Source organism: Cololabis saira, chromosome 18 (assembly GCF_033807715.1).
Source record: "Cololabis saira isolate AMF1-May2022 chromosome 18, fColSai1.1, whole genome shotgun sequence".
Classification (NCBI taxonomy): domain Eukaryota; kingdom Metazoa; phylum Chordata; class Actinopteri; order Beloniformes; family Belonidae; genus Cololabis; species Cololabis saira.
The window spans coordinates 12,312,268-12,331,500 of record NC_084604.1 but is presented as its reverse complement, the minus strand read 5'-3'; the positions used below and the strand labels follow the sequence as shown (position 1 = coordinate 12,331,500).

General features: G+C 38.9%; 1 protein-coding gene across 1 annotated transcript in view; it reads right to left on the bottom strand.

Moving 5' to 3' along the window:
- Nucleotides 1-19,233, bottom strand: part of LOC133418595 (exostosin-1) — a 380,641-nt gene that overhangs the window by 76,344 nt on the left and 285,064 nt on the right. The window contains exon 3 of the mRNA XM_061707365.1: nt 4,882-4,975. Within this exon, the coding sequence (XP_061563349.1) occupies nt 4,882-4,975 (94 nt within the window). The remainder of the gene's footprint in view (nt 1-4,881; nt 4,976-19,233) is intronic.

The window sequence follows — 19,233 nt, the reverse complement described above, 5'->3', positions numbered from 1 at the left end:
TCTTTTTTTTCTTTTTAACTTTATTTATCTTTTCAATTTACAAAATCCCTTTGAGGAAACGTTAGTTTGCATCTGAAGATCCACATACTTCACGCCACTGGAGTTAGAAGCGTTAATACGTGCATATGGCGAGTATGAGAGCATATTTTGAAAAAAAAAATGAAATTTTATTGTCAATTAGATCAGGGCCGTCAATTGGGTACAGCAGCTGCCACACCTCGGCTTCAGGGGAGAATGTAAATGTTTTTTTTTAAATACATTTATGGAATTACTCTGTATCTATTTGTTTTGATGTATTCTATTACTTCATACATATAAAATAACTACAAATGCATACCAGAAAAACATGATGGATTTCAGTAGGTATTATCTATTCCAACACTTGTACCCCCCCCTCATATCTTGAAATGTCCCAGCGTCCCTGACGACAGTGGTCGATCAATCTCGTTTTTAGTGCGCTCTGCAGATATAATATATGTCCTGCCATTTTCTTTCTTTTTATTTAAATTGATTTATTTTATTATATTTATGTTACTTATGTAATGACTTATGCACTTCATCCACTTTATGTCTCATACTGTATTTGTTTATTTAATTCCTTGATGCCTGACTGTCCACGGTCAATGTTCTGACTGTAATTGGAACTTTTAAATAAAGTTTTAAATAAAGTTAAAAAAAAGTGCGCTCTGCAGTGTTACTAACTTACAAAAATTAAAATGAAGCAGACAACCACGCAATAAAAAAAAAAAGAAAGAAGGCAAGTGATGGGTCCAGAATATATTAACGAGGCTGTTAGCCACTGATGGATTAATTATGCAAGTTCATCTCAAAGTAAGATATAAATCCTCTTATACATCTGTTTAAATATTTGACTTTTTTTTACTCTCCCTCTCCTTTTTGCATTTGGACTTTAACTGTTTGAAGTTAAACTGGGATGTCCCTGTGATATTGTTGCACTGACATAGTGAATAAAATACGTTGCGTTTGTCAGATACGCCTTTTCTGCTCTCTAAAGGTGCGGGTATACTTCTGCGTCACACACACGCAGAGCACACGGCGCACCCGTGGTGCCGTCACGAATCGTTCAGACTTCTCCGTCTCTCCGTTTGGTCGCGGTGCAGTACCCCCCGCGGCCACTAGTTAGCGATCTTTTTCTGAATGGTTTATCCGACTTTTTCCGGTCACAGTAAATCAAAGAAATAAGGACAACTATTGTGCAAAAAACAAAAACAAAAAAAATCACATATAAACGAAGAAAAAAGCCCTGGAAGTTCACTACTGATTCAAACCGGAAACCGGAAATGCTTCGCTTTCAAACGAACCAATCACAGCCCTCTCGGTCTGGTGTGGACGGCGTCTCCTCGACGCGTAGTTACAATTTTCGGGAGGTGCACGTCACTGACGGCGCATGTGACGGCGTGTCCTCTGCGTGTCCAAAAACCACACGCCGTAGACACGGCGTCGTTTTGACGCAGAAGTATAATTCAGCCTTAACTCTGCCGCTTGCTGTCCGTGGTGCAGAAAACGGATGCGTATTGCGTAAAGACCCATTGGCTGAATTGACGCCACTGAGGGAGGAGACAGAGAGAAACTCCAGGTTCGCTGAAATAAACCTGGTCCCGACCAGGTTAGGTTCAGAGCGTCTGTTACTACGGTAACTGACCGAGAGCTTAAGTTACCTCTCTTTGTGAAACAGGCTAGAGTTACCTCTCTTTCTCTGATTTGAGTTACCTCCCTTTGTGAAACGGAAAACTCAGAGTTTCCCTCATTTCAGGGTTAACAGACTCAGAGTTTTCACTAAACCTGCTTTGTGAAACGGGCCCCTGGTGAAAGGTACACTGTCCTATTACAGTTAGCTTCTAGCTCCCAGTAAATGACTGTTCAACATTTTTAGGCTTCTTTGGGTTTTTTTGGAAGCAACTCAGATAAATAGCAGGAGTGAAATCAATTTGGTGTTGAACTTTCAACACACTTAAGTGCTGCTGGAGGAACATAAAAATCATTTTAGCTGATCTAAATGACTCCTGAAAATAGAAGCAAGCACAACCCAGTCATTCACAGACACAGGTGTACAATCTGTCTAACACACAATGAGAAATGGGGTAAAAACACAATCAAGACCAAGAAAACACAAGACAGCTGAAGGCAAGCACAGGGAAGCGGTGGATAAATAATGTCAGAACAGTGAAATGGACAGAAACAAGGTGCTAATGCAAGAGGAACACATCTGGGAATGCATCTTGTCTGTGGTGTATCTGCAGAAACAGGCCTTTTCTACATCAGAGAGATGACACTTTGTCAATAATAATAAAATACACTGTAGGACAAGGATGAAGAGCTGTTTGACTTGGTGACATCCCCAACTGAAGCTCCCCAGGCTGACTAATAAGCTTTTATCAGTAATGAACACAGTAGTTTGGGACAAAACAAAATATTTTGTTAACTAGTGGAGTAAAATCTGCTTTTTGAAATCCTGATCTCAGGGTTTCCCCATCTCTTACAGCATATTATCATTTCTTTTCATGACTGGGAAGCACTAATAAAAGGGACAATGTTGTGTTTTGGAAAGAGTTATTTTAGTTGGTAGTCACTTTTGACACTCAAATATATGCTCTCAAGAACAGATTTTTTCTATTTTTATTTCTGCTTATATATCCCCTTTAAAGGAGACAGTAAAACATCATCTAAGTGAAGAGATGACAACAAGGAAGAAGCAGCAGCATGCCAACAAATCAGACCACAAACGGCTTGTAGCACTTATTCTCCCTGAGGTTCATTTTCAAATAAACTGTTCCTGTTTCACACATGGTTTCACACCAGTGTCTGTGTTATTTCTTGCAAACATTTTGTTAACAAAACGTTGCTTGAAGACCTGATACAGTCGTTGGGAGACCAAATCATTAGCAGATATTATGTAGTGTGTCATCCCTTGTTGCCAGTGAGTCAGGTTGTGTGAACACCACAGCAACTTCAAAAATCCTGATTAGAAAATAGCAAGTTGTGTAATTAGGACAGATATCTCCTGATGTGGAGTCACCTTTAGAGATGTTAATGATACATTTCAAATAATTAAGATTTTTAACTATTTGTGTATTTGTTTTTAAAGGAGCTGTATGTAAGAGCAATAATAAAACGAATCATAAAATGACCCCGATATGTCAACAGACATTTAAAAATCATGTTCATTTCAAATACTTATGTCACTGACAACAGCACTCAAGCCAGGATATTCCAGTTTAAAAAGAGGAGTTGCAGCCCTCAACTGATGTTTATGTTGTCACTTTTTGTTTTGGCCTGAAGCTCCACCCTCCACCTATCTCCCAATCACCAAGTCAGTATTGTTTCTGAAGCTCCACCCTCCACCTATCTCCCAATCACCAAGTCAGTATTGTTTCTGAAGCTCCACCCTCCACCTATCTCCCAATCACCAAGTCAGTATTGTTTCTGAAGCTCCACCCTCCACCTATCTCCCAATCACCAAGTCAGTATTGTTTCTGAAGCTCCACCCTCCACCTATCTCCCAATCACCAAGTCAGTATTGTTTCTGAAGCTCCACCCTCCACCTATCTCCCAATCACCAAGTCAGTATTGTTTCGGCATCCGGGTTGCCAGCTCGGCTCTAATTATCGCAGCCATGGCAGTCTACGTTCCTGCTGCATTCTGCAGCCTACCTGGCAACCTCTGGTCGGGGGGAGGAGGGGGAGGGTACACGCCGCTCAACAATATTTTAAAAGTGACTGCAGTACCAGTTTTGGCCATTTCTTACAGACGGCTCCTTTAAGTTTCTAAAAATAATGTTATAAGTAGGGGTGTAAAATTAGCGCGTTAATTGCGATTAATTAATTACCAGCACATTATTTTTTTAAATCATTTAATTTATTTTTTAACCTCTAACTTTACTTTTTCTGTTTGTGAGTTGCCTTTATTTTGAAATCTGTGTTTGTGCAGTGTTCAGTCCCACCTGTGAAAAGTGAAAATGGAGGAGCATGTGAAAGTTGTAGGTCCAGTTAATGGGGAATTTACATTTTTAAAACCCCCCCGACGGCACCATTGATAAAGGTAGAGTGATATCTGTTCTTTGTAGAAAGGACTTTCCTCACCACCGAAGCAGCTCAAGTTTAGCCACATAAAAGCAAAGCACCCGGTCGCGAGCGCAACCACAGCTAACTTTAGCAGCAACCATGTTACAACAACAACAGCGCTCTTCCCCAAACCAGACTGGAGGAGAGCACCCCGCATGCGCATGTCTGACAGGATGGCGAATGATCTTGCCAAGTGGATGTAAACGGCTAGGACTGCATCTGTTCAAGTCTGTTAAAAAAATTAATAAATTACTTTATAAAGCTACTTTTTTGTTGTCATATATCAATGTTTTGATCTGCTACAATAATGTAGTGAATTTAAAGGAAAACACCTCAAGTTGAATTCTTAGGTGCGATTAAAAAAGCGATTAATTAATTCATCGTTAAATTCTTTCAATCGCTTGACAGCACTAGTTATAAGCTACTCTATTCATACTGTATGCATTATATATATTTTTTTTTTTATAAATTCTAATAACATTTCTATATGTCTACACAACATATATGTCTACAAACTGTAAATATTGTTCCCTGTTATGGTTTCTTCTCTAGTTTGGCTGTATGTTGCTAGTTGTTTGCTTGTGGGAACTCGAGTTCTGCTTAAGGCCAAACGTGCACTCAAGATTGACAGATCTTTTCATCCAGAATTTTGCTCTATTTGTATTTGATTATGATACGATATTTAAAATATTTTGCAGTTAATATAGTTCTGAAAATGAAGTGGTTTCCCATTAATACTTAAACAAGAGTTTGCTCATTTCTTAATAGTATCCAGCTATGCACAAACATACAGAACCACCTGTAAGGCCTCCAGGAAGCGAAAGGATCCCAGACGTCGGCCCCGTGGCACCAGGCAGAAGGTGGAATTGTGAAGCAGCTCCTGATAGTCAAACCTACACAAACACAGAGGAAAAGATTTGTTGAAAAAGCCTGTAAAGATCTGAACCAGTCAAAGAAAGAAACACAGAAATGCAACAAAAGATGTTTGTCATGAGAGGAAACATTTATTTTTTCAGTGCACTTAAACTTCAAAGGGAAATACGGATGACACAAAATAAAAGAGAGGTTTCAGCTGAGCTGAAAGGAAAAAGTAATCATCAACTTAAATCGATGTTTCTACTTTACCCCTCAGCTTCACACGACAATCAACTGCACCAACCTTTCTGGAGGTTTGATAATGTTTATCAAAACAGCAACAGCTGCACATCAAAATATATCTAAAATATGAAATGAGAGTCCACAACTGTTACATAATCTAATAACAGGAGTCCAGAACACAACCCTTAAAGGTATGAAAAGATAATCATCTGTGCGAAGGTTTCACTCAGCTGTGTGTTAGAGAAAGCTAATGATGTGATGGCACACTGTATCATGTACATCCAAAAAGGCGTCAGTGACTTTGGAGTTGTGTGAAAGCGTGAAAGGTAAGCGCTAAAATTCAACTTGAAAATCCTTATGTAGAGTTCAGCACCAACTTGCAGGTCAAAGGATGTTTCACTGAAGGTCTTAAATGGCATCAACATGACTGTAGAACTTCAAAGAACCTGTCAGAAATGAACCAGAAGGATCAAAATCTATCTGATGACCTGTGAAATATGGTAACTTTCACATTGGATTCAAAAGGGATGAAAAGCTCCTAAAATGACTACTGTTGCGTAACAGCAGTCTCAAAATGCACACTTTCCAAATGGGTACAATATATCAAGAGTGGAACAAATTTATTTTTGTAATGTAATGTAATGTAATCCTGTCTTCTGTCATAATTACATCTATGCATGGGAGTTAAATACAAAAGCCATTTATTCATAGAAAGTTAGGGGCATGCCGATGCCACACTGTTCCTGAGCTCAAATTGTCAATGGGTTTCTACTAAGAATAAAAGTCCTGTACAGATGTAGAGAGGAAAACAAAATAAGTCTGAGATACTGGACATTAAAAATGTTTTGCTCTATGTGACTGACTTGTCTTGTAATGTTGTCTGTCTGGTTAACTGTCAATACTACAAACAATAAAGAAACACCATTTGTGACAGGAGAAGGTGTCAAGATGGTTACAAAAGTATCATCTGCCAAGTAGATACTACCGGGGAGTCTCACAGCACATAATATTGGGAAAATCTCATTTCATAAAAGCCCACTCTGAAAGAACCACTGTTGGATGGATGCAACCTCAGAGGCCTCAGGCAGTACCCTGGGGTTAGGGTTAGGGTACTGCATGAAGACCTGTCATGCCACTGAGCGATATAACACTGTGGGCTCGGGAGAATCTTGCGTTTAGTGTTTTTCCCTGTTACTGCTGTGCAGATGACCACAGGTTGCTGCCTCCAAGGGTCCGCTTACTTTTTCCAACAACACTGTGAATGTTTAACGGGTGTGCTCAATCGTTTTGTGTGCTATCATCTCATGCACATTGTGATTGTCTAAAATTGGGACTCAGATGAAAAACAGATTACATTTGATGATAAATTAGTGAAGAAATTTCTTGCTACTGTGTGTTAGGCACCATCACCTTGCATATTGAGAGTAGAGCACTTTTATTGTGACTCCAACAATACCTGTGAACAAATTAATTTCAGAGTTATGTCCCTTTTGTCCCTGGAGTGGGATTTGTTTTTTATGACTACATAATATTTTTTAAATACTGCCTGATATAATGTATGTGAATGTAATTGGTGTTCTTCACCACCTTTTCTTTCTTTTGGTTCTCTCCCCTTTCCATTTCTTTAAGATGTTCTTCATCTTTTTCTTTGATGTCATTCAATATTTTCTATACTTTTTCATCTCTTCTCTCCACATCTGTCTTTTGTTTCTTGAAGATCTTTAAGAAATGTCTCTTCTTTTTCTCCTCCTTAACAATCTTCTCCTCCTCCGGGATTCTATCTTTCTCTTCTAATTGTGTCTCCAGCTGCAGTTTCTCATCCTCCTCTTCCAATTCTTTCTCCTGTGCTGCTTCATCTTCATTTTCCTCCACAATTTCCACCTCTCTCTTGAGTCCTGCACAGTCTTTGTCTGTTTTTAGTTTGGTATCACATATTTGTGTTTTTCCCATTTCCAGGTCTTTCCGACCCGTTTCCACTTCTTTCTTGTTCTCCGTTAAAATTTTGATCTCTCCCTGCAGCTTCTTCTTGTCATTCTGCAGGTTTACAGCATGTTTCTCTTCTTGTACCTTCATTTGCTTCATCTCAGCTTTCTCCACATCCATGTTGCACTGCAACAGTTGCAGGTCTGTCCTCTTCTCCTCTAGATCAAGCTTTGCTGCTTGCAACACTTCCATCTCCATCTCATGTTTTTTCTTACCCTCCATATAATCTTTATAGCTTTTACAGGTATTAAAAATGTTAAAAGCACCACATGACATCTTTCACGTGCAGACATGAGGCTGGTATCAACGCGCCATGTTCACTCTTCAACACAAGATGGACTTTTTCCCCTCCAAAAGCATGTTTCTGAAGATTATAGTCAGCGTTGTGTGTGTGCTGATTTAAGAGCAAACAATGTAGAAATGGACTTCTGTTTATAGAAATGTCATTCACACCATGTTTCACAATGGACAAAGTCCACTTTCAAAACTTAACAATCAGCATCTTCAATTCCTAAACAAAAAGGAAAGATGATGTAATAAAAATGGAAACAAACTCTTTTGCAATTTTTTTCTCATTGTGCTGTTGGTATTAAATTCTAGATTTATGTTTTTTTTAAAGACATTCAGGTCAATCACTGAAAATACTTCTACTAACAGTATGAATGGTAATTATAAAAACAGTAATAATAATAATAATAATTAAAGCTGCAAGCAGCGATGAACGGGCCCTCGCGCGTGCAATTTTCACCAATAAAGATCAAGGACTCAAAACTAAGTCCGATGCCACCACCCATGACTCTTTATGTCAAACCATTCAAAAGTTATTGCAGAAAAAAGGAACTATCAAATTTTGACCAATCAGAAAAAGAGGAGGGGCTAATTTGCACCAATTAAGGTGAAGGAGTCAAAACTGAGTCCGGTGACACAACCCACGACTCTGTATGTCATACCATTTAAAAGTTTTTGCAGAAAATAGGGACTATCAAATATCGACCAATCAGAAGAAGGGGCGGGGCTAATTTGTACCAATTATGTTCAAGGACTGAAAACCGAGTCCGATGACACCACCCACGAATCTTTATGTCAAACCATTCAAAAGTTATGGCAGAAAGTAGGAACTATCAAATAAGGACCAATCAGATGAAGGGGGGGCGCGCTTTTTGACACGATTAATTGAAAATGGCTGACTTCCTGTTCGGTTTCGGCCATGGCGCCAAGAGACTTTTCTTTAAGTTGCGACACGATACAGATGTGTACCAATTTTCGTGCATGTACGTCAAACCGTATTGTGGGGCTTGAGGCACAACGTTTTCAAGGGGGCGCTGTTGAGCCGTTAGGCCACGCCCATTAATGCAAACCATTAAATATCACATTTTTCGCCAGGCCTGGCTTGCGTGCAAAATTTGGTGACTTTTTTGGGCACGTTTAGGGGGACAAAAAGGCCCTCATTTCGTCTGAAAAATAACGAGAAAAAAAAAAAGAGAAAAATTCCTACAGATACAATAGGGGCTTCGCGCTGTCAGTGCTCGGGCCCTAATAATAATGTTAAAGATGGAGTTGTTGATGCCAGGAGATAAGAGATCCTACCCGCTATCGACTGTAAAGCTACAGATGAGATACAGCCTATCAGCAATTATAAACAACATGCAGGCTGACTGGAAGCCAGGGATGGAAAGGGTTTTCCTCACGTGAAAAGGACACACCAACAAAGGAAACGGTCTCTGATACAAAACGTCTTTATGGATTCACACCAATCTTTAGTGTGTTCTTGGCTATACAGCTAATCCTCAATACCACTGAACGTTGCTGGCGTTTATCACCAGGTGGATTTCCATGACGTCTTTTTGCAAAACAAAAGGGACAATTCTGAAATTGCGGCGAGGTACTGTTGCAGGGGGTTTCTGTTCAACAGTGTTTTTGTGAATGACATGATTCTCCTAGAATATCTTCCTGCAAGACTTCAGTTTTTAAAACAAAAGAGAGGAAGATCTTGATGTCAAAGAAGATGGAAAACAACATTTTTAGTTTTGGACAAATTATTGTGACCGTCGCTACCGCTACTGCAAAAATAGATAACAGAACACGAAGGTCTCCTCCTCCGTCCACACAATAGCACGCCTTCCTGCTTTCTTTCTGGTCACATGGCTTTGTCATTTGACCGTCGACTTCAAATTCTGTGATGCGTGCAAATGTGAAAAAAATGTTTCCTCACTTTACTTTTAACAGAATCCCAGCTTCCTCCACATATGACGGATGTTTCGCAAATGAATCTCAGAACATTTATGAAAATTATTTCTAATTGAATGTATAAAAAGTATTAATAAGCTAAATGAAAAATGAGTCTCTTGAAATGATCCCGTAAACTTCCCACACATTTGATGGCCAAGACGATTAAAACTTTTAACTGTAAGTGACTTTAGTCAGTCAGAACCTGGGACTTTATAGCTCTTTGAGTGGTATGTGTGTTGATGTGCGCATGATCTCATTGCTGGCCTGAGAAGATTTCTGGTATCAGCCTCATCCGTCTGGGGATCAACTGTCCCTGTAACCTCAACACTAGACGTGTGTGTAAACCTTTTCTTGTGTTTGTGTGAAAAGGAAAAAGAGCAAAATAAGATGCCAGCTGTCTATTTGTCTCCCAAGGTCATTTTAACTGCCACCACAGAAAACATAGACAGTATTTAAAATGCTAGGGTTGGCCCAGATACCATGCCATGGGCTCCTGTGCATCAGTAGTAGATAACAGCAAATATTTGCAGGTTCCTGCATGTCCTTGGAAGAATGCTGCTTTGAGGAACAGGCTGAGTCTCTCAGTGTGATCCAGAGACAAATGTATCTATTTTACCAATAGTTTCAGAATTACTGTTTCTTGCAAGCCATGCCCATAATGAAATGTTGCATTAATGTTATGTGCTATGACACTTTTTACTGTAAATAAAATGAAATAAAAAAATAAAAAAAAATCAACTATATTCAGCATCCAGTTAATGTCAGTTCACTATTGTTTCCATGGTAGCCCATATTGTGAGTACATGTTTGGAAGACTGTCTATGTCTTCACTCAAGAAAGACTGTTGGCACAACCAGGATCTCCAACATGCTGTGTTCCTTTCACACTGCATGTGACATTAACAGTCACCAGTGAGAGAGCAGCAACAAAATCCAGACAAAAAATAATAATACAGCAATAAAAAAAAAACACATCCACATTATATACTATTGCATGAATATACAAACATTTATATCCCTAAAAAGTGCTTAATTTTGAATAACAATAAAAGCCAAATTTCTTGGAAAAACGATTAAAAAAAAACAGATTTTCCGGCCATCACAGATGCTTTTTATCAAGACAAAATCCTTTAAGGCTCAGTTCCCTTTTAACAATAAAAAATAAGTACTACAATTTCGGTAAATATAAAAAGACCACAAAATGCCTGGACTTAGTGTTCAGAACTAGGGCTGGGCGATATATCGAGATTTTAATATATATCGATATATTTTCAAACACGATATGGTACGAAACAATATCGTTTATATCGATTTAAAAAAAAAAAATAAATAAATGTTTTTTTTTTTACATTTTTTTTTTTACATTTTTTTTTTTTTGATTTTGATATAGCTTATTTTGTGACAAATTGACTTGAATGTTTTATTTGAGATTTGCACAAATGTTTTATTTGCACAACTGTCAACCTCAGTGGAAAAGTCTGCCTGTTACTGTCTACATTGTATTAATTGCACAGTGTATTTTAATTTAATTGTTATGCAGGAAAGGGATATTTGTTTTATTTTATTCAAGAAGCATTTTTATTCTATATTTGCAGGCAGTTTATTTTTATTTCATTTGTTTTATACATTTTGATATTGTGCAGACCTCTGTTAACAAAGGTACCTGTGTGACATTTGGCACGAGGCTTTGTATTAAAACTGACTGTTTTTTTAAGGGTTTGCCTCAGAAAAAAATGAAGCTAACAGAGATGCTATGCTATAATGCTTTGGGGGAAACCCCAATTAAGGCACAGAAAAAATATCGAGATATATATCGAGTATCGCCATTTAGCTAGAAAATATCGAGATATGACTTTTGGTCCATATCGCCCAGCCCTATTCAGAACCCACTGTTCCCCAGTCCAAACCTTTTGTTTCTTCTACGCACAACTGCATGTTGGACTTTACGATATCCAAACATGGTCGCTGGAGTTACAACACAGCATCGTGCTTCAGCGCCTGGATTTGGCCCTCCACTCTGCTAACAACACATGGCTAGTGTAATGCTGACCTGAGAAACCGTATAACAGAAGAACAGGCTAAAATCCTCCTCCACTATGTCAGAAACGTCACACTGAACACGATCGACCTGCTAGCATGCCAGCATAGACATCTATCAACATTGTTTACAGTTAATGGCGACTGCCTGGGGGAATACCTCAATGCTGCGTTGAATCTCCAAAAGAAACAGCACTGTACTTCTTATCTTAACCATCTCTGGAATAAGTGTCCCTCTGAGAACGGGACAAGCCAGAAGAATCCTCAGTGTTAATTAGATATCATCAATATTAATTTAATTCCCTTATGCCTTTTCTGCAGGGGCAGCAAGGATGGAGAGTAAGAGTGTAAGAAATATATATCAATGAAATGAGAATCCTCTAGATGGCATGCTAACTGCTTTTTCAATAAACCAAATACTGAGAAGTATCCAAGACTCACTTAGAGAGAAGTGTCCTGCGAGCTCTCAGAAGTGTTTTTATGGCCTCCTTATCTCATATGTCTGCAAAATTGAATCTTCTCATGATGAAATGTAACCTGTCTGGGAGTCCTTTGAGGTTTGGCATTACCAAAAAGAAATAAAACAACTTTTAATTAGAGTACAATGCATGAGTCTAAGCTCACGGCCATTGCTTCCTGTCCACTAATTTATTGAGAAAATTATGTTAGATTCTTTATTCATGTTCTGTAAAAAAGAGCCAGCCGGACATTGGATGCTGGAGGAAATTGAATGATGTTTTTTTTACTAAGAATACCTTTCATAAAAAGCTAAAGAACAATGCAAGAAAATTCATTCTGGTTCAAGATCTTTACATTTCCTCTTATTGAACTGACTTCAACATCATTTTTGAGTTTACATTTATTTTGCTTTCAGACATTTAAAAAAGAGAAAACAACATCATGTTTATTTATCTATCTTACTTATATTGTAAGACAGAGAATTAAAAGGGTATTTCTCAGATCATCAACCATTGTGGATTAATTGCTGTGAACAGAGGTGTCGCCACAGCGGATCAGAGTCTGCACGTCAATTTGGCCTGATTTGACCCTGGATGCTCTTCCTGACGTAACCCCGCAAGCATGGAATATTTCTCACATAAGATGAAAAAATAAGGTAAAAACTGTTGTGCAGTTAAATATAGTCAGGGATTCTCCTTTTGCTGTCTCCTGGCTTAATATGCTGTGTTTAGTGCTGTGTGACGTTGATTAACAGCCTCGTAGCAGCAACTCGTGAAGTGATGGCCGCTCATATGTTAATAGATTTTGTTTCACTACTACAGGAGCAGATCCCATTGGAAACGAATGTCTATTTGTGAATCTTCTGTAATTCCAAACCCCAGACAGAGGGCTGATTTGACCAAATCATGTGACCAAAGGTAAAACAGACTGATGAATGACACCATGGCCCTTGACACTCCCCTGTATAGAGTGGATGACCTTAGAAAACTGAAAACTGTGACAACAAGCACTGGGAGAACAGGAAGAAACAGACAACAGTGAGTCTTAATTAGATATGAAGCACTCTCACCGACGGTCTGATCCTCTCAAAACACAATCTTCCATGTAACTAATCTGTCTTCACGCCTCCTCAGCCACCTGCCTCAGTGTGTGCAGAGAAGCTGCAGGATGTTTCACCTCACTGCTCTTAAAACCTGCATTTGTAAGTGCTTACGAGCTCATGAAGCAAAGCCCATGCCCTCATAACAAGTTTGTTGCGTGAACGTGATTAATAGTTTGTGTGCGTGTGTGTTTGTGGCTTTTGCAGTGTGTAACTGACTGTCATTTTAAATGCTGGCTCACAAAAGATAATCTTTGTCTACTGGTGGTGTACTATGGTAAATATATTCCTATTTATAATGCTCTAGTCTAGTCTATTATTTCAAGTTACATTACAAATGAACATTTCGGGAGGTTTTTCTGCTGCTAAAAACAGGGTCAGGTCGTTCTTGACCTGAAGACAACCGGAGGGTGAACGTGGAGACCACCTTGTGCAGTGTCTTCTGCTCTGGCTGGCTTGAAATAAAGATATCTTCAAAACAGTGACGTGCAGTGAGGTTCATGGTTGGTGAGGCACTGACTCCTTTGGTGTCAGATTTACAAATATATAAACCAAAAATGGTAGCTTATTCAATTGGCTACTGGTTATTTCAAATCTCATCAACATTCTTCACAAAAAAACACACGGGCACACACACGCACGCGCGCACACACGGTACATATTACAGATACGACGATACGTAAAGGGAAGAAAAACATGCATTTGCACTACACCCTCCATGTGTTGGCCGTCGCAATTCTATAATTCATACAACATAAATGAGAATATAGACTGGTGTACAAAACCACAGATTTAATTTTAGTGAAATATTCAGTTGTTTTTAAAACGTTTAATTCTGATACTTTAATCAATTTAATACAGATTGCTCAACAAAAAGCATGAAAAGAAAAACAAAGAATATTTTTTTAAGGCCAAAATTTAGTTTTTAAATATTGTATTGTATTTTTCTTAGTCTAATCTCTTTGTTATAAGATTGAAAGTGTTTGTGGTCTTACTTTTATTTGTAAATGAAGTCCATGCGCCTGTCCTTCGCCACAAAAACCTCTGTTACTTTGTTGTAAAAGTCCTCCTTACTTTAGTACGTGAGCGAACGGCGTTGACTCACGTTCGCCCCCTTCAGATGAGGCAGAGTATTGTCTGCCTCACCCTGTGCCTTTTTCACTGCGGTTTTATTTCCCATCAGCGAAACTAAATATGTCACTAACAAACATTAAACTTGAATGGTTAAAGACATTAGCCAGACTGTGTAAAATCAGGTCAAATAAACGTATCTGCAAACATTATATTGGCGACATGCAGAGATACGGCAACCAACACGCGCCAATCCCACGTATCAGCCCAGTTTGTGATGGATTGCGCAATCAGAGGTGAGGTGAGGCTCGTTGCTGCCTCACCTCACGTTTCTGCCCCGTATTTGAACAGGAAATAGGCAAATTCAGCGATTTTGACTATAATAAATGTTCGAAATTAGTCATACATAAAGATCAGTGGACAAATATTAGTATAAATTTGATGTTATAATTATTTTTTTTTTACTTGTCATGATGACAGGTGAGGCTCTGCCTCACGTGCCTCCCCTGACCGCACGTCCCTGCTTCAAAATCATCATCAGGATGCCCTTGGAGATTTCTGACCTCCAGGAACCACCATTTTTGCCACGCACGCATCAGCTTTGGCCTCCTACTATTCCATTATATCCATATAATAGAACTCCTTGTGCTTTTTATACACTCACACTCAAACACACTTGTGAACAGTCACGGTGTGCCACTAGAGACCCCCTTTGGCTAAATCCATGATTTGCAATTGTAGTGATTAGAGTCCTGAAGTATGGAAACAAGCACGCCTTGCATTCCCTACAAAATCTAAGGATAATTTGATGGACAGAAGAAGTAAAGAGAATTTAAATCTAAAAGCTCCTAATTTGACATGGGTATCCGTTTTGGACCTTGTGTGTGAAGGGTTGATGTTCCATAGTTTATAAAATAGATTCTGCATCAAAGATTGATTTTGCATCAACCAATACACTATTTGACACACATTTGAGATAATATATTACTGCAAAGACACTTGACACCGCAAAAGTGGTTTAAAAAATAAAATGTTTCCAAGCAAGGCATGAGCCATCTGGGGTATCTTTCACAATACCAACTATTTCAATTCTTTATTTCATTTGAATATTTATTTTATGTGACGGTGGGCGCTGACAGAGCTTTCTGGAGAATGAGATCTTGTATCTATGGTAGCTAAGGAAGGGGAATACAAATAAAACATCTGGATGTAGCTGTTCTTATTAGATACATGCATGTGAGGTATATGCAAGTGGACACGGCATGCTTTTCCACGTTTTTGGACTCATTTAAAGTAATGCAACAATGAACTCTTACCTGAAAAACACATAGATGCATGTATATGCAAAATGAAAAAAAAGTCTCAAAAACTCTTAGTTGCAAGACATTATTTTCTGGACTCCAGCTATGTCATAAGATGGGGATTGCATCTGGTCAGTTTGTCACAGACTAAATGGGCTGCGCACCATATATTGTGAGGGATATGCAAACAAGTCGCGATATCACCAGACGAGCCGACTGGAAATGGTGTTGTAGCCCAGACAGTATATTCATGGTCTTAGTGAATTGTTTTTTGGCAACGAATAAAGTAAGGAGACATCAGCTTTTTACAGCCTTCCCAAACACACACACTTTGTTGTGAAATCTTCATTGTGATTCTGCTGTGTTAGTTTTTTTCCTGGGTGGATTTCTAGACTTAGCATTGTGGAAAAACTTTCCCAGTGCCTTCTCCCGGTTTGGAGCTCTGTGTTTCATTCCTGACTGGCAACATGAGTTGTGCATGTTCATGAGTCACACCTGGTCCTCACTGACAGCATGTAGAAACTTGGCCCATGAAAAAACTCTTAAGAATCCCCAGATATTCGAGCCATCAGGAAACACTTCAGACTACATCCTCTTGTTTAAGGAAAAAGCATCAGTCCTATTAGTCTTTGGGACGGGGCTAAAACCATTGTAGATGTACCTCGAGATATGAGAAAGATGGCTGGAAATGGTCATCAGTTGTCCATTTTAATAAAGTTCTTCCCCTAATTTGTTTCTCTATTTAAAAGCAAGTTTAGGAGCATAACAGCCACATGTCCACACCCTCCTTCTCTCTGCTGAGCTGATTTAAAAAGGTGATCTGTGTACAAAGCTGCATTCAAATGACCTTAAACTGGTTATGGTAAGAAAATGCTTTTTTTAATGCAGGAAAGCAACAGGTGGGAGGCAGACAGATCTGGATGATAACCTCTAAATCTGACTTAAGAGTCAAAATGTCTCTCTAAGGATTATTTAGAACATTTTTTGGGTAAAAAAAAGTGTTTTTTAGTGTAAGGTAAAAGGGTTCTCTTGGTAGACGGCACTAAATAGCACCAGGAGGGATGGATCGATATGAGGCCTTACAGAGCAGACCCTGAGCTGTGCTTTACACCCATGAAAAATCTGTGCTTCTATATTTAAAGACATGTCAGACTCCACAGAATATAATATTTCAAACAAAAGCAATACAGATCAATAACTCTCTTCACAGGTCGACGGAGTGAAATTGCTGGTGCTAATTGACAGCTCTGTGTATCCATCGTTTGTTTATCGTCTTTCAGCCGCTAACACTCTCAATATAGCTTTCATTTAAAAAAGGTAGAAACAGATACGAATATATCAAAGCTTCATTTATCCAGGTCTTCATAAAACAGCAGGAGCTGATCTTCTGATGGAAAACACTAAATCATTTGGTTCCTGCTTTGTTTGTTTGCAGATGGAAGGAAGGCCAACTGCCAATTACACTTTAAAAAGGGACATAAGGAAATAAAGCACATTTATTTGGAGTCCAAAGTGACTTCCAAGTCAAAAACCCTCACATAACACAATCAGCGTGCTGTTACCATTTACAGGGTATTGTGACATCACAGACCCAGATGTGGTTCAGTCGAGTGGCTGAACCTCCTAAAATCAGCTGTTCTCCTGCATGTCTGTAGTATTTTTTTACATTAAAACTTCAGAAAATAGTCACAGACATGATGTGTCTCCTTTAATGATCTCACATTTCTGCCCTAACCAAAGCCGCTAATCTTCACATGGTTAGTCTGACCTTGCAGGTCTTGATTTTGGCACCAAAATCAGGGACGTCCTCATAATGTTGGTGTGTAAAACAGATTCATGACCCCACAACATGAGTAAGGCACACACCTATTCACACAAAGGCTAAAAAGAAGCCAAAGTTTTTGTCTTACACCCTTGTGTCTCTGAGTGTGTGTCTGTGTGTGCCTCACGAACACCATAAATTATGAAGCAGGGATGCGGCCAGGACTGTCCTTGAGGAAAAAACAAGAAAACATTGTGCACAGAAGACACCAGGCTAAAATGTTGCAGTTCATGCAACTTACAAAACAATGGAAATGCACTGAACATCCTAAAGCCCTCAGGGAGTATTTTCTTTTCTGCTTTTCTACAATGACTCTGACAATTAAGTAATACGCCCCTAAATGCACTTTGTAAAGAAGTGGGTTATACAGTCAGTGTCACAGTCCTTATCAGAACACTTACAATACTCTCTCACATTGAGACCAACCAGCAATGAAGTATTTCAAGTGATGTTTTGTGTTGTTCTTCCTGCAAATACATAAGCAGGCGGAGGAGAAGAATTTATTATCTAACTACGATGCACCTCTTTCACACAAATTAGATCTTTAATCAACTTTTTTTTCCCTCTCACTCTCTTCGGAAAACCAGCGTGCAACAATATTTTAAGCGTTAATGAAGGAACCCATCAGGGAAGCAACAGACAGTGCTCTAAATTCAAGCTGCTGTGATTTGTTTCATTTTTCCTTGTCAAACCCCTGTGGCTACAAATTGAAATGAAAATGTTTTTCATAGGTGTCAAAACAATAATATCTGAAGATATGTGTGGGGCGGGTTATTTAACAGCGAAGTTCGCCCTGGAGGCTTCAGTGAGATTCAATGACCTGTTATAGAAAATGTGAAGCAGAGTGGTGTAAATGTCCCCATAGTTCCATCCAGTAAACAAACACTTTAAAGGATACATGATACTCTTCGTTATTCCTATGCGAGTCTTTAAGGCAGATCATAAATCATGCCACAAGGAAACTGAGTGTCAGTTAAATACATTATGCAATTCAAAGTACACAACTTAGCATCCATCTTAATAAAGCCATGAAGATGTGGTCAAGGCTGAGACAGACTAAAGGGAATAAAGTGAGCAGCTCCGTATCCATGCCCGCTCCTTCAACACCCAGCTCCTTGGAGTCTGTTAGGAGCTGTTTAAAAACTCATCAACGACTCAACAAGCTGTTAAGTACATCATCAAAAAGTGTGGTTGCGAATGTGTGTTTGTGTGTGTGAAACAGAGAGAGAATGAGCTCCCTCTCTCTAGCTGTGGCGTGCTTCCACATCAGTGCAGGCTCATGCTTGTGCTCTTGAAAGCACTGCTATTTTCTCCATTCCATAGTTAAAATGTGTATTTCATAGAAGACCTTCAGTGGTAGCTAACCTGAAGTTTTCCCCTCCTTACTGCTTAGGATCAGAAATACATGAATAATTCTTGAAACTGGGGATATGCCAATTAACAACAGAAGGAGACGGTAAATGGTTTAAATGAGCTCTAAGTAAACTTATTGTTGGAACTTAAACATTATTTTATGTAAGTTTTCTTAGTTTCAAAAACTGGAAATGTATCAGGCACATACCCTTACTGTTTTCACAGGCGCAGATGAATATAGCCACGCCTTCCTGACACCACATTGCATGGTGTTGATGTATTGCACATGTTCATATAGAGAACAACAATCTTGTCCAACAAGTGTAAAGGAGTCATGCTCATTACACATCTGTCAGACCTACTGTTCCTGGTTACCGGGGTGACGTGTTCCACACCAGGCATTTGTGTCTTAATTATTCAATCCAAAAAAAAATTGCTTCAATCAAAAAATATATTTTCAATTAAAAAAAAATTCACTTAAAGAGCATATTGCAGGTTGGAGACCCCTGTGAATCAATGTGTAGGAAAATAATGTAGGAACTGAATTTTCATTGAAATACGCATAAATATATACTACAGTGACCTCCGGAGTTGTTTTTGTGAGAGTATTTTACTTCCGCATCTGAAAAAGTTGAACCGGAAGTGACGTCGCATTGGGGAGCGCGGTGAATTCAACAATAGGAAAAATAATGGATCTTAA